Raw genomic sequence first — 14,808 nt, 5'->3', positions numbered from 1 at the left:
GTGAGCCGAAAACCCGCAAGTGGTTATATGTAGGAAGGTATCCATGGAGTAATTCAAAAGGTGTTTTCCAATGTAAAAGTTTACTAGGAGTTCTATTAATCAAGAATGTGGCAGTAAGGATGGCGTCTCCCCAGAATCGTATGGGAAGAGATGCCTGGAAGAGTAAGGCCCGAGCGACATTCAACAAATGCCTGTGTTTTCGTTCGACTCGACCATTTTGCTGAGGAGTGTATGTGCAGGAAGACTGATGAATGATTCCTAAATCAGAACAAAGAGTTTGACAGTCGTGATTAAAGAACTCCGAACCATTGTCAGACCTTAAGGTTTTAATGGAACGCTTAAACTGGTTAGAGATTAGAGAACAGAAATGCTTCAAGGTAACAGGGACTTGGGATTTTTGTCTAAGGATGAAGGTCCAAAGACACCGTGAATAATCATCAAGCAACGTTAAAACGTATGTACCCCCCAACAGATTAGAAGCAGCATACGGTCCCCATAAATCCATATGCACTAGTTCAAAAGGTGTATTAGAATAAGAGGAGCTAACGGGAAAAGGCACACGAGATTGCATAGCTTTATGACAAACATCACAAGGAATTTTATCATTATCAACACTAAAAACAATATTTTTGATGTGTTTGACAGCTTGTAAAGAAGCATGCCCTAGACGTTGATGCCACAAAGTTTGGTTGTCAGATTGTGTGCACGACATGGCAAGACCACTACCAACACTATCCATGGCAGAAGCAAAACTGGGATGAGGTCTGAAAATGTATAAGTTCTTGAACAAATGAGCTATGGCCAGGCTCTTCTTACTGTCCTGGTCCTGCAAAAAGCATGATTCTTTAGTGAAGAGAAGCTGAAAAGAAGTGTGAGTACAGAGTTGGCTGACAGATATTAGATTGACAGAAAATTGAGGCACAAAAAAAACATTATGTAGTGTGATTTCGTCGCTTAATTGAACACTGCCCACATAAGTAACAGCATTTTTCGAACCATCTGGTAAATGGATGAAGTGAGGAGTAGCAGGTTTAGCAAATGAATGAAAAGATGCAATGTTCGCACATACATGATTGGTAGCCGCCGTGTCAATGATCCAAGAGCTTAAATCAATACCAGTTGGCTTAGCGGTATTACCTGCAAACTCCTCTTCAAATTGTACAAAGTTTGCGTGGCTAGTGATAGGATCCGAGGGAGCATTCGCCTTTGTCAACAGCTGAATCAGTTGAGTTATCATTCTCGTGGTATTGTCCGGCACTCCTTCATCTTTAACATCAATATTAGCTGTAAAAGCTCTCCCCTTTTTCTTCTTTTCATTGAGCGATTTATACCAATCAGGTATTCCGTGCAACTGGAAGCAAGTGTCCTGCCCATGTCCGGGTTTGCGACAATGTGAACAAACCACAGTTCGTCTTTCTGCTGCAGTAATCCGCTGTCTTTGTGCATGTTTTCCATCATCTCTCTTACTGCCTTTAGAGAATAGTTGATAGGCTACATTATTGGTGTTCATTTCCATGGAAGTGTGTATCATTCTCTGTTGTTCAACAGCATAAACCATTGAAAAAGCTTTCTCTACAGTTGGTAAAGGGTCGAGCATGAGAATCTGACTGCGTTCGTTGCTAAAAACCTCATGAAGCCCCATGAGAAACTGCATTAATTGCGTCAGTGAAGCAAGTTGATCAATCTCCTCATTAATCCCACAAGTACATCCTCCACACTTACACCTCGGTGGAGGAGCCAAGCAATTAAGCTCATTCCAGAGTTTCGTGACCTTTGTCAAGTAGGCGGTAAGGCTCAAATCCTGCTGAGCGACCGAAGAGAGCTCCCTCTGCAACTGATATATTAAAGGTCCATTGCTTCGTCCGTATCGCGCCTGCACTGCTAGCCAAAGTTCACGCGAGGTGCTGCAGTACATGAAGGACTCTACTATGTCCTTCGACATGGAGTTCCAAAGCCATGAAGTGACCATCAAATCGACACGCCTCCACTGCTCAAAAATAAGTGAACCAGGAGCTGGTTTTGAGAACGAACCGTCTATGAAGCCTAGCTTCATTTTCGTTCCAAGAGAGACATATACTGCTCGCTGCCACACCAAAAAATTCGTACCATCTAGCGGCGAAGATGTTAACGCCAGCTGCGAATGCTCAGAAGGATGAATGAAAAGCATGTCCTTCTCGTACTGAGACGATGCTTCACCTGTTCTGTGTCCCATAGTCGACGAGGCTGCTTCATCCGCCATTCTGAATCAAAATCAATAAGGTATGCAATCACTGCAATGAGGTAACCCAGAGACCTTCACGTAGAAGGCTCTGATACCATGTTAGAAACCTCACAAAACATCAAAAGTTTGCTGAGTGTGGACGAGAAGAAAGCAAGAAGAAAGCTCTGTTTCATAGCTGAAAAATATCAGACTGTATTACTCCAAATGTGGTTCGAACTTGCGTTTAAATACAGAGACTTCAACTGACTCATAACCGTCTACAACTATCTAACTGACTCAGCTATGACGTGGACCAATCATCCACAAAATAAATGACGTGTATGCCACACAACAAATACAACACAAAATTAGAAGAAGCGTGTAATGAATGACACGCTTCTACCCGGCATCGAACAGAGAGGAATCAGCAACTTCATCATCATCTTCTTTGCTGAGTTCTGTATCAACAAAGGCAGCAGTAGCAGCAACAGAGGAAACAGCAGGTACTGGAGACTTCAAGGATGTAGCATTCTCAACACCCCCCCCCTCATTTCATGATCATACTATGCTCTACTATTATTATGTTTCTGCATTAACAAAGTCATGACGACTAAGTTCAGGAATCCAACTGCTGCAAGAATCATGCCTGCCTGCCCTACCAAATCCTTCTGCCCTCCAACCCCACAACTTTCCTAATTTCTTTCAGCAATGTCCTGTTAATTTAGTTCCCCGTCGGAAACTCGCAGCTCCCCAGCCCTGCAATTTTCCAGACAATTAACTGAAATTCTTCAAGAAATAATTTTATTCAAATTAGCAGTTGAAAAAAATGTGGTAACAAAGTAACTTACTGGGAGGGTGGGTGACTACGTAGGCGGCGCCGCCGAAATCACAGGCCCCACTCTGCCGGAAGTTCTTCTGATAAAAGCTGTTGAATGCGTACGATGCGTGGAAGTGCAGCGTGCTCGGGTTGTAACATGTCCCACCCGGCTGAATCGCACGGCAGTCAGCCCCTCCCTCTCCACAAGCATACTCTATCCCCTTCTGCAGTTTCTCTTCCCCAGCTTTCTCGCTCGCCACGCACCACGTTTGCCCCAGTTTTCTCGGCGGTTGCGCCATCACCTCCGTCTCGTCCATGGTGGGCGACGCACCCTTGAGACCCTCCACCGTGAGCGGAATTTCGTACACTTTCTGCTGATTTGGGTAGAAAAGCCCGTAGTTTCTCTCGGAAGTGGGCCCGGGCTTTTGGTTTTCATTGAAAAGGGCGAATAGATAGACGTTGAGAGGTTCGTCGGGCCGCAGAGGGGTCCCACCCCCAGTTAGCACTCTGCGCACCAGGTTCCCGTTGTATGCAGCCGCATTCTCTGCGCTTGAACCGACCTCGTTTTCGTCGCCCTTTGACGGCCATCCGGTTTCAGTGACCACCATTTTAACGTCGTTGAAACCTAAGGCGGCCATTGCTGCATAAACGGCGTCGATTTGGGCTTCGAATAAGCTTTTGTAAAGAAGCCCGTTGTTGGCGTCTTTGCTGCCGGAGTTATTACGGAACAAAGCGTAGTCCAATGAGATGGTGTCCGTGTTGGCAGAATACGCGAAAAATGGGTAGGCATTCACCATCAGGTACGAGCCGGTTTCCTTTAGGAAGTTCAGCATTGGTTTGATCACCGGTTCGATCAGGTCAGGCTTGAAAGAACCGGAGGAGGACGGGTAAGATGATTGGAGGGCGCTGAGGGCCACCGGGGATGAGATTTTGATGGATGAAGCGACGCCGTACTTGACGAGTGAAGCGTAGACGTTTTTCATGGCGGGTACGAGGAACGGCGTGGTGTTCTTCGGGTCGACGAACACTTCATTCCCTACGGCAATGGCTTCGATCTTGGTGTTGGGGTGGTAAGGGAGGATGTTGGACTGGACCCACGAGTCCGTGAATGATGTGTTGGCGGCGGCTGCTGCCGAGAGCTGCTCGTTGGGGAGAGCGACGGTGACGGAGATGCCGGAGCCTGAAAATGCGTTGAGGACGGTGGAATCAGTGTCGTAGAGCTTGACTTTGGTGATACCCTGAGTTTTGAGGAGCTGCACCACTTGCGGCGGAGAGGGTAGATTGTCCGCAACGCGGCCGTAGTTGATTCCTATGCTGCCGGAGTCGGAGAAAACGGATTGGATACAAATAGAAGAGAAAAGGAAGAGGAAAACGGAGAGAAAGTGTATGTGAAGAATTTCCATTTGCACTAGAGAAGGAGTAGTTAGGATGAGAGATTCTTGAATGGTAATAGGTGAGTTAGATTGTGTTTATATAGATGCTGAATTTTAGAGTGTTTGTGGTGAAGTAGTGGAGTTAGTGGGCCGGTAATAACTACATATAGTGAAATCATGCGTAAAAGGAATTAACATTTGATGTAATTTGGAGAGGAATTAAGGAGGGAGTATTATTACCAGTTGCAACAAAGAAAGATAAATAGTAATTAGGTATATTGTGTTAATGACTTTTTGTTTGATTCTCCAACGTTTTTGTCTCATTCTTGTTTTTGAACGTTGAAGATGATTTTTATTCTGTTTATTTTTTTAATGGTTTAACAAATCAGCAATCATACAACAATTATAATATAATACTATTTCTTTATTTTACTGTTATTATCTCGATTTTGAATTTATTGGATAACGATAATGGTTTAACAAATCAGCCTATAATATTAGATCATCAAAATTAATTAATTTTTTTAATATAATATAATTGGGTGGGAAGCAGTAATAATAGGTGGAGGGGATGGGTGGTTGCACTCTCAACAAAATAATTAGGTTAATGGCCTAATCAACTTACCCTAATAATCCACAAGTTGGGTACAAGAGAGAGGGGACTGAAAGTGAAATCAACAAGACAGAAATGAACGTTGAAGCGTTTGTTCATTATCATCACACAATCATATCATTGTACGGACTGCGCCTGTCATGTTACTACAACGGGTCTTTTGAATCAGGCCATCATCCCACCTGTCCTTTTTTGTTTTAAAAAAAAAGTTCGATTGTTGATTTACTTATATGGAAGTATAGAACAACTTAACCTTAAAATTTACATATTACTGCATTATTATTATTATTATTATTAAATAACAGTAAATCTATATATTAATAGTACGTACTAATAATTACAAAGAACAAGATCCATCTGTTGTTCATACTGTCTGAATAAGCAATAAACCTTCACAAATGTTGGTCCACTACATCATTTAATTCCGTTGGATGTCGGCATTTTCCACCTTTTTTTTTTTGTCCTAGTCGCCGTTGCTGTTGATCGAAATTAAACAACAGAGAAGATATGTATTTAATTGATAATTACAAGTGTACTCCTATATGGTAACAAAAGTTTGCATCACTCCCTAAGATACATTATATTAACACCACCAAGGGAGTGTGACAAAACAAGGAAGTCTGTTCACAAGAACACTTTGCATCTATAACTTTGATCATGGGTTTGAGTTCTCAAATAATAGTTGGGGATCAGTACTGATTCTTTTTAAATTAGGGGAAAACACCACAAAAGAATGTACTTATAATTTAAAAAAAATATTTATATATTTATATCTAATTTAAAAAGCGTCGATATAATTTATTTTACGAAATATATGAACTCATTTACCCAATTGGTTGGCAGTAAAGGTCCCAATTGCAGTTTATATATATGAGTAGAGGAGGACAAGTTGTAGACTAGAGTCGGGCCTTGTCTACACCAATAACTCAATTTCTCTTGGAATTCATCACCAGAAATTATGAACAACCACATGTTGGTGGTGGTTCGGGTTGAAATAATACCTCAACTCATGGAGTTGTTCACCTTCACATTATTTTCATTTGAAAATTGGTGATGACTCACTGATTTTCATAAGACGTTGTCTCAAATGCCGCTACAAATAAATCAAAAACAAACAAAATTCTGGACAGATTTCGTACGATGTCGCAAAATTTATGCAACAATCTTTCAGTTCCATTGTAAATAACTTTGCAATAAAGTCCACAAACTTTTGGACCTGCACCCACTCATAATTAAAGCCAGTGTTAGTTGCTTCTAGTTGAGAAGAAAGAGCAAAAAAGAAAGGCTAAGACTGTGTTTGTTGACAAAATTTCGTTCAACTAAACCTTACATCTTACAATCTGGATACCAAGTCTTCAATGATTTTCTGCTAGGTATCCGCATGATATGTTTCCACTATTATGACACTTTTTGTCATAAATGTCTCACTCATCCAACTAGATTTTTTTTTTTTTAATCATCCATTTCGAATTAATTTATTTGGGCTGTGTTTATTTTAAGTGATTCGATTTGGATATTTCAAGATATTTGATCCTACCATTTATTTACTTGCAAATATCCTAGCCAGTTATTAATTTCAGAAGCCCGTTATAGACATTGACAAATAAATTATATGAATCCCATCCGACATGGTAAGATATATATTATCCCATAAATTTTATGTGCATGGACTCAAAGTCAAATTTGCAACCAACCTTCACTTAAATTATATTCGTATTTTATATTTAAAATCGAATGCCCTTTTACAGTTTAAAAAAACAAAATTATAGTTCGGACACTTGATCTCGTTTTGAGTGTGAACTCTTTGAAGCAGACAAAAAAGATGCGTAAATGAAGTATTAAAAAAAAAAAAAACAATATGAAGATGATTGTTTTTCCATGGAAAACTGATTTGGGATGTGGAAAAGAAAAGCTGCGGGTTTAGGTTTGAAGAGAATGAATTTAGGCATGTAAGAATGAGGTGGGGAGTGATTTTGGTCCACCCAACTACATGAATACGTGTTAGGTGCCTTCAACTTTGATCCCAATAAGCAAAAGTTAAGAGCGATTGGGTTTGGTTTTGCCCAAACTGAGTGTCAGCTGATGATGGCCGGTAACCTTCGAACACCACATTTGCTGCCCATAACTCACAAATTCAACCTAATTATGTGATATCCAACCAAATTTGGTCCTTAATTTCTGATATATGAAAATAGTAACAAAATTGTGATTTTATTAAGGGTGATAATCGGTGAGGTTTGGGATGAATTTGTCAAAAATTGGGACACGATCGGCCTCGAAGCCAACCTGATAGATGTAGTTTAATATTTTAATATATTCAAAAATATATAATCATGAGACAATAATATTATGAAAAATTAGTGTTTTGTGTAAATTAATTAAAATAACACGCATTATCACCGTCGGATCAGAACAAACGCATCCCAACCGCAGAAACACTACCCCACACGATCCTCAGCACTTATCACTTAGCAATTTCTTTTTATGTTTTTCTTTGCGTTTGTTTTTAAAATACAAAATAGGGCAAGCAAGAGGCAGGTGGCAAAACCCTCCCCTCGTAGAGCCAAGGCAGGAAGGCCAGAGAACTTACTGTTCCGGCGAGCACAGCGGCGGCGTTTTCAGATCGGCGTCTGAGAGAGAATGTCGACACCCAGTCAGGAGGAGGATAAGAAGCCCGGCGATCAATCGGGACACATCAATCTGAAAGTCAAAGGCCAGGTCTTACTCTTTTATATATCATACGTTTCTGTCTGATTTAATGATTATGGTTGAAATATTTTCATTAGGTCATATTTCCCCAATTTGATTTTACTAGAATTTTCGTGCTTTTCTTTTTTATAGTTGCTTCAGCTTTTTCCCCCCTCTTTTGGGTTCCCGGTCACGATTTCCTTTCCTATTTTTTTCTTCTTCTTGACCCTGTAGTCGTAGCTTCGTCACTCTTTAAGTCTATAGCTGTATAAACTATGATGATTGATGACGTTTCTGTGTGTTACATTTTGTAGACTGTATTTATATCTGCAATAGAAACAATGTCTCTATGCTGGCAAGGTATAAATCTCTTCACCTTGATGGAAGATTGATTTTTGGTCATTTGCATATTCTATGTAGTTGCAGCGGGTAAACTGGGAGTATAGAATTCCATGGTTAGTGTTTGATGGGGCATTGGTATTGCAAGTGTACGTGGTGGAGAATAATTTCCCAAACTCTTAAAGGCATTTGCATGTTATACGCAGATGCTAATTGTATATGCAACGGATTTATTTATTCTTTTGTATTTTTGATAGAATTTCTACATGTCAAATGGTTTTGTTAGTTTTATTGGTGATCTAACATTGGAGCCATGACTATATGCCTTGCGCTTGTGGTACATCAACAGGCCTTTTCATGTTTGGCACCTGGAATTTTGATGTGGCTGGGAATTCACATCTTATAGATTCATCCAAATTTCAATAGAAGGATTCAGATATCCTAGACGTATTGCGAATTCAATTCTATGCATGAAAAATTAAATGTTCTAAGGCTAGCAAAGCGTTTTTAAGGAATTTCATGGTTGCTTGGTTTAAGGTTGTGGGAAAACTACCAGTATTCAATTATTGGTCAGCAGCCAGTACTTTTCTTTCTCGCGAGAGTTGTTGGGTTATTATTGAAATTGATTTGATTGTGTCAGTGAGGAGATTTTGTTCTAAAAGACTTAGGTGGTCGGTGGGACAGAAATTTATCAGATTCCCGCATGCAAATTGAGTAATTATAGTTTCTTAATAATGAATAGGGAGACTTCTTGTGGTTAACTATGATTTTGTAGAAAACTCTCGTTAGAACAAAGTTGGTTAAAACAATCTGCTGTTCTGGTTGTTGTAAAATCATGTTTTGTTGCATCAAACATCTTTGCTCTTATACATTTAGTTTCGCATTTCTTGTTGTCATCAATTTTCTTCTATTCGCATAAATTTTAACCATCGTTGGCCCCTTGTTTCATTGTATTTTTGTTTTCTTGTGGTAATTCTGCCTGACTAACCTTATCCGGCTATGAAACTGGGGCATGATTTCGGCTCCTGCAAACTTTTCTTTTGAATTGTACAAAACTGTAAAGTTTTCATTCCTAGAAGTGTCTTAGTTGGTATGTTTTATGTAGGATGGAAATGAAGTATTTTTCAGGATTAAGAGAAGCACACAACTAAAGAAACTCATGAATGCGTACTGTGATCGACAATCTGTTGATTTCAACTCCATTGCATTTCTTTTTGATGGCCGTCGGCTCCGGGGAGAGCAGACTCCTGATGAGGTCTCTTCTCAATTCCATTCTCTCTCTCTCTCACACACACACACAGCGCGCGCACACACAAAGTCGCACTTGTATATCTCCAAAGCGTTCATGTACAGTAGTGAGTAGACTCTGAATTAGTTGTTTTCTTCTGCCCCCTGCTGCAGCTGGAAATGGAGGATGGTGACGAAATAGATGCTATGCTGCACCAGACTGGAGGCACTCGTGCATAGTTAGAGTTGGTGATTTCGTTTGTAATATAACTTGGCCTAGGATATCCCTGTTTAACTTGTGATTTCCAGTTTACTCTTGTTCTAGCAACTTTCTAGTTTCTTCGGATTAGTTGTCTGATATTCTAATTCACTTGCTTCATATTTCATTCCTGAAAATTCCCTGTTCAGATGATAGAATTTAATTTGTTTTTCACTGCAGTCTAGTTCAAATATTCTTCATGTAATCACCAGTTCCCCCCACTGTAACTCTTTTCTTTTGGGGAATGGATTGGGAGCGAGAACATCATTGACAACTCCCAACTCCATTTCTAGGACCATTCTTGGTGAATTAACTGTCCGTGAGACAACTCTCCAAGAATTTACAGTTTAGAAGGTTTGTATTCAGTATTTACAGACACTATTTCCTAAATAAAAAGGACGGAAGTTCATAAACTTTCGTATATTGATATGGAATAAAATCGCACTAATTACGTTTTCTGTCCCTATATATAGCCACTTCTTCGCCTTTTTGGTCTTTGATGTTTCTCTCCCTCAATTGTGATCCCTAAAGATTACATATATTTCAGCACATTTGGAATGGGTGTTAAAATAGGCGGTCAAAACTAACAATACCCTGAAGATGACTAGGCTGGCCGTGCAATGTGGAGATGAAGCTTACGATGCGAGCTTTACATGGCCATCTTGCTAGGACAAAGGACATCTAGATTGCCCCTGAGCACAGCACGGCCGTGTTTTGGGCCACTGTCTTTCGGCCAAACCCGAGTGTTACCTGACCCAGCTATGTAACGCTAATATGACCATGTCTTGAGCCAATGTTAGGTTCGACGGTCAATTTATTAATCATCCCAAATGTGAGGAAATTTATAATTTTTAGGGACCAAAATTGAGGGAGATGAACAAAGAGATAAAAAAATGAATATATAGAGACCAAAAAATATAGTTAACCAGAGCACATACCCTTTAGTTATAAATTTAGTGAATATTAGTAGTATACTAGTGTTTATATTTAGTTATTCACCACCACCAAGTAAAATATATGTTATATCTGTAAGTAATACTTGCGTCTAGTACGTAAACAATCTAAATTTGTTTTTATTTTTTAAAACAATGACATTTTTTATATCATAATCTAGGGCCTTTTGATTTTTGGTTATATCAATTATGGAATTCTCACTTTTGATCTTGTAATTTTAAGTAAATTTGATAAAATTTTAAGTTTCAAGATGAAAAATAATATATATATATATATATATATATTTTGTAATTTAAGTTGGTGTAAGAGAGTTAGAGAAATTGGCAGTTGGAAATTAGATGTTCTCCAATCCACCTTCAATAGATGATAAAATCAGGTGTAACGAGTTTTGTGTTGTTGTAGATTAATTATGAGTTTATGGATTTAAGTGGAGTCTTGTTTTGTGTTAGTAGATATATGCTTTTGATTCTGAAAAATAATTTAGTGTATTTTGGCGAGGCTTTAGATATAGGTTCACTTTTGAATAATAGTTATTATATGTACTTCAAAGAGAATATTGTATTATCTCATGGTCATAATAATAATAAAAAGAATTATGGGGGGTAAAATGCAAATACCATAAGACCATAGATACAAACATAGCTTACAAATCACGCAGCGCATATTTCTAGGTTTCGTTCTCAAAGGAGGAAAGTGAAAATTCTACTCTGACCACATCGTAAGGTATCAATCCGTAAAGTAAAGGGCGGTGCACTAGTCCGTCTCCGTCCATCACGCATCGCTGCATCTGAACCGTCAACTCATAATCTCCAGGTCAACCTCATTGATTCCTATTTTATTTGGGTGATTAATTAAATAATAGAAAAATTCGAAATAAAAGGTGGGCGGAGATTAGCCAAGGGACGCAAAAGAGACTTCTCTTCTGTTTGTGTTAGGCCTGCCTGCCTGCCCAATCCAAGAGAAAGCGGAGACGATTCAGAGAAAATGTCGGGTCAAGAGGAAGACAAGAAGCCTGCCGATGCTTCCGCCCATATCAATCTCAAAGTCAAAGGCCAGGTCTCACACCTTTTCCTACTTCTACTCGATTTGCAGTAGCAGCACCAGCAGCATGTTTGTTTCTTGTCTTTGAATACGTGTGCCCACGATGCTTTTGGTGTATTCGTTAGTAGAAATCTGTTTCTGGGGTTTTCAGATGCTAAATATTTGTTTGTTTTATATACTGACGTTTACTTTTGTTGTTATGTTTTGCCAATTCTTTGATTTCGTTTGTTTTGTTGATTGTGCCACTATTTGTTTATGTTGAGAATTTGTAGGCAAATTATCGTAATCGTTAGCATGTTAAAGGATTAATGGAGTGGTTTTGTATGGAAGTCACATATATATACTCTTTTTCCTGTTTTGGAATGCCATCTTTTCCCGATTTGGAGTTTTTGGCTGGACGATTCTTTTGCTGTTCGGAGATACTAAGGAAATAAAATCGGGCTTTTGGATTTTTTGTTTTCCTTTTAAATTTTTTTGAATTATCTTGTTGGTTTAGGGTAAGATTGGTTCTTGGTGTGTTATACTTGTGTAGGTTTGTTTTTGCTACTTAGTGTTCGCCTCTGCAATTGTCTCAGTCCATTGTATAGTGATACACTGCTTTTTTCATGTGTTGTTAATGCAAGCAGAACTTTCCATGTAAAATTGGATTGTTTATTTTGTAAAATACTGTGTTCTCATGGTTTTGCTGCTCAGGATTAAAATGCTATTTCTCCCAAAACTGAAGAATCGAACTTTATGGATGTCTTCTTTTCGTATGTTGATTTATGTGGTTGATGTTTGAATCATCAGTAGACTTTGTTTCTTAGAATCCTTTTCTGATATAGAACCTACTGCTATGGTAGTTTTGAAGGGCTCTTTATTGCTGTTATCTTTACAAGCATGCATAGCTTAGTCTTGTTATAATTTCGCGTAATCATGTTGCTTCAGTAAGTTGGTCTTCTCTCAATTTTTAGCAAAGCCTTAGCATTGTTTCTTTTGTTAGCATTAGCCATTTAATTATAAAATAAACTTCCTGTGTCTTGATTGGGGACTTAGAGATCTTGTGTTTTTCTTATATGCATGAGCTTGGAAATATAGCTTCTTCAGTAGGAATTGCTGCATATCTTTTTGGCATAAAATTTTAGCAGAACATGTCTGGAAATTATTTTTCAGTGGGAAGGATCATCCCATTTTGACCATATTATTCTGTCTGTGAAGGCACTGTATCTTTTCCACAGATTTGTTGCCCTGTTAGTTAGTATTATAAGTTTCATTTATTTTTTTTTTCACTTTTTCTCATTTATTATATTGAAAAAGTATTTGTGTTTTGAGCTACTAATATGATATGTAATATGTCATGGTCGAGTAAATTTTGGATGCTCGGAAACTGTAACAAGCAACACGATGCTCTGATTGTTCTTGTAGGATGGGAATGAAGTGTTTTTCAGGATTAAGAGAAGCACACAGCTAAAGAAACTTATGAACGCCTATTGTGACCGGCAATCTGTGGACTTCAATTCTATTGCTTTTCTGTTTGATGGTCGTCGCCTCCGGGGGGAGCAAACCCCAGATGAGGTTACCTTTCTCCCTCTTCCTCTCTGTAACATTTGCAACTACAGAAATACACTTATCTCAGCTATAAAGTACACTGAGTTAACATGGTGTTCCACTTTTTGCAGCTGGAAATGGAGGATGGTGATGAGATAGACGCCATGCTGCACCAGACTGGAGGTGCAGCTATGTAATTGAATTCATGGAAAGGCCTTGGGATTGTAATATAGATCAGAATTCTAGACTTATTTTAGCACATGAGTTCTAGATAATCCCTAAATTACTAGTTTTATTGGGTTCTGAGAACATATTATGAGCGACACAATACTGTTGGAATTTAAACTTTTTAAGCACTCACTCAGTGTTCTGTCGTGATTACTGTTGTCCCATTGCAGTCATTCTGTTTCAGTTTGTTGGCTGCCTCATTGTTTTCTCTTGGGAGGGTTATGATATAATTTAGTTTATGATAATCAAGGTTCCCAAGCTTTGTAAACTGCTGATTCTTGTTGTGTTGACATTTTTCTCTTTGCAAGAGTCCAAGGTTTTGGAGGTCCAAGAAGCGGACGTTCTGTATGTTATCAAATATGTTATGTGCTTTGAGACTCTTCATATCCATACAGAAAAAAACATATATCTTGTGTGTCGGTGTGAGATGCTGTGGTCAATTACTTGGAGGGCTCATGATTTTCTTAGGTCTTATGTTGTGTTGAATTATTACCAGTTAATGAAGAAGAGCTAACAATTGGTCGAGCAATCTTGGCATGGCCAGGGTGTGGAGATCTTGTCTTAAAAAGACCCTGTATCAACCTAACCCTGTGGCTTAGAATTGGCGGTGGAGCTCGTCTTAGGCCCACGCCATTTGGGAGGCACAAGATCAATCTGCCAACCTTGCTACTAACTCTGATGTCCGACTTACCTCGTTATTAGTCTGACAAAAATGCAAATCCTGCAACTAATTTCAGACAGCAAAATGTCTTGTCCCAGTACGTCTTCTTAATCTTTTTTCGCTTTATGGGTGGTTGTTTTCATTTCTTCAAAACATGTGCTTTTTCACCGTAATATTTGCTTTTGGGTGATTGTTTTTTACATTTATCTCCATGGAATTTGAAATTCATTACAATGTTATAAGCTATAGTTCAAAAAATTTGAATAGTATGTAATTAGCCGAACAAGGCCAAAGAATCAGGATTATCATTCTAGATTTTCAAAATTTCCAATCTATGTGAATTTAGGTGGTTGGTTCATTTATTTGATGTTTACAACTCTCTTTAGACATCATATTGTATTTCCATTTTGAGAATTAACCTAACCATTATTATCTCAAAACCTCTCTTGGTCCACAATTAATTGCTTGAATTCCAAAATGATTATTGTCATAATGTTTTGGTTATCCTACTCATCGTTTATAGATTATGTTTTCTTGATTGGACTAAAATAAAAATTTAAAGCCTAAATGCAACAAAGACTAATAAGGTGTCCACAACAACAATTTTGTTCATTATTAGAAAAGCCCATGCAACTTTAGGGATTGACCACCCAACCCTTATTTAATCCTTTGGAAACTACTCCAATTCTTTTGTTATCACAACCAATTAGCTAATCAACCGCTTCACCAGCTAATTAACTAAGAATGGTCATTAGAGACTGTTTTGGCATTGGACAGGTGGATTGGATTTCTAATTCAATTCATACTATATTTTCTATATCATTTAACTTATAGATACCACCTGTATAAAATACTTTTTTAAATAAGATAACAAGTAAATT

At 38.5% G+C, this 14,808-nt stretch overlaps 3 protein-coding genes across 4 annotated transcripts; 2 read left to right on the top strand and 1 right to left on the bottom strand.

Moving 5' to 3' along the window:
- Positions 1-2,388: 2,388 nt before the first annotated feature.
- Positions 2,389-4,531, bottom strand: LOC105174897 (glucan endo-1,3-beta-glucosidase 12). The gene is made up of 2 exons (XM_011097146.3): positions 3,049-4,531; positions 2,389-2,956 (listed from the first exon to the last, which is right to left on the bottom strand). Exons 1-2 carry the CDS (start codon positions 4,418-4,420, stop codon positions 2,922-2,924), a joined length of 1,407 nt encoding a protein of 468 aa, XP_011095448.1. The 5' UTR covers positions 4,421-4,531; the 3' UTR covers positions 2,389-2,921.
- A 2,977-nt stretch (positions 4,532-7,508) lies between these two features.
- Positions 7,509-9,690, top strand: LOC110011250 (small ubiquitin-related modifier 1). The gene is made up of 3 exons (XM_011097141.3): positions 7,509-7,721; positions 9,136-9,285; positions 9,432-9,690. Exons 1-3 carry the CDS (start codon positions 7,644-7,646, stop codon positions 9,495-9,497), a joined length of 294 nt encoding a protein of 97 aa, XP_011095443.1. The 5' UTR covers positions 7,509-7,643; the 3' UTR covers positions 9,498-9,690.
- A 1,449-nt stretch (positions 9,691-11,139) lies between these two features.
- On the top strand, positions 11,140-13,534 carry LOC105174895 (small ubiquitin-related modifier 1). Of its 2 annotated transcripts, XM_011097145.3 has the most exons (4): positions 11,140-11,283; positions 11,351-11,526; positions 12,916-13,065; positions 13,170-13,534. In XM_011097145.3, exons 2-4 carry the CDS (start codon positions 11,455-11,457, stop codon positions 13,233-13,235), a joined length of 288 nt encoding a protein of 95 aa, XP_011095447.1. In that variant the 5' UTR covers positions 11,140-11,283; positions 11,351-11,454; the 3' UTR covers positions 13,236-13,534. The 2 variants fall into 2 exon arrangements, with proteins under 2 accessions (XP_011095447.1, XP_011095446.1); XM_011097144.3 differs by having other exon boundaries at positions 11,142-11,526.
- The last annotated feature ends 1,274 nt before the right edge of the window (positions 13,535-14,808 follow it).

Source organism: Sesamum indicum, linkage group LG12 (assembly GCF_026168435.1).
Source record: "Sesamum indicum cultivar Baizhima isolate 11 linkage group LG12, ASM2616843v1, whole genome shotgun sequence".
Lineage (NCBI taxonomy): Eukaryota > Viridiplantae > Streptophyta > Magnoliopsida > Lamiales > Pedaliaceae > Sesamum > Sesamum indicum.
Note: the sequence above shows the minus strand (reverse complement) of the source record. Positions and strands in the feature narration are given on the sequence as shown.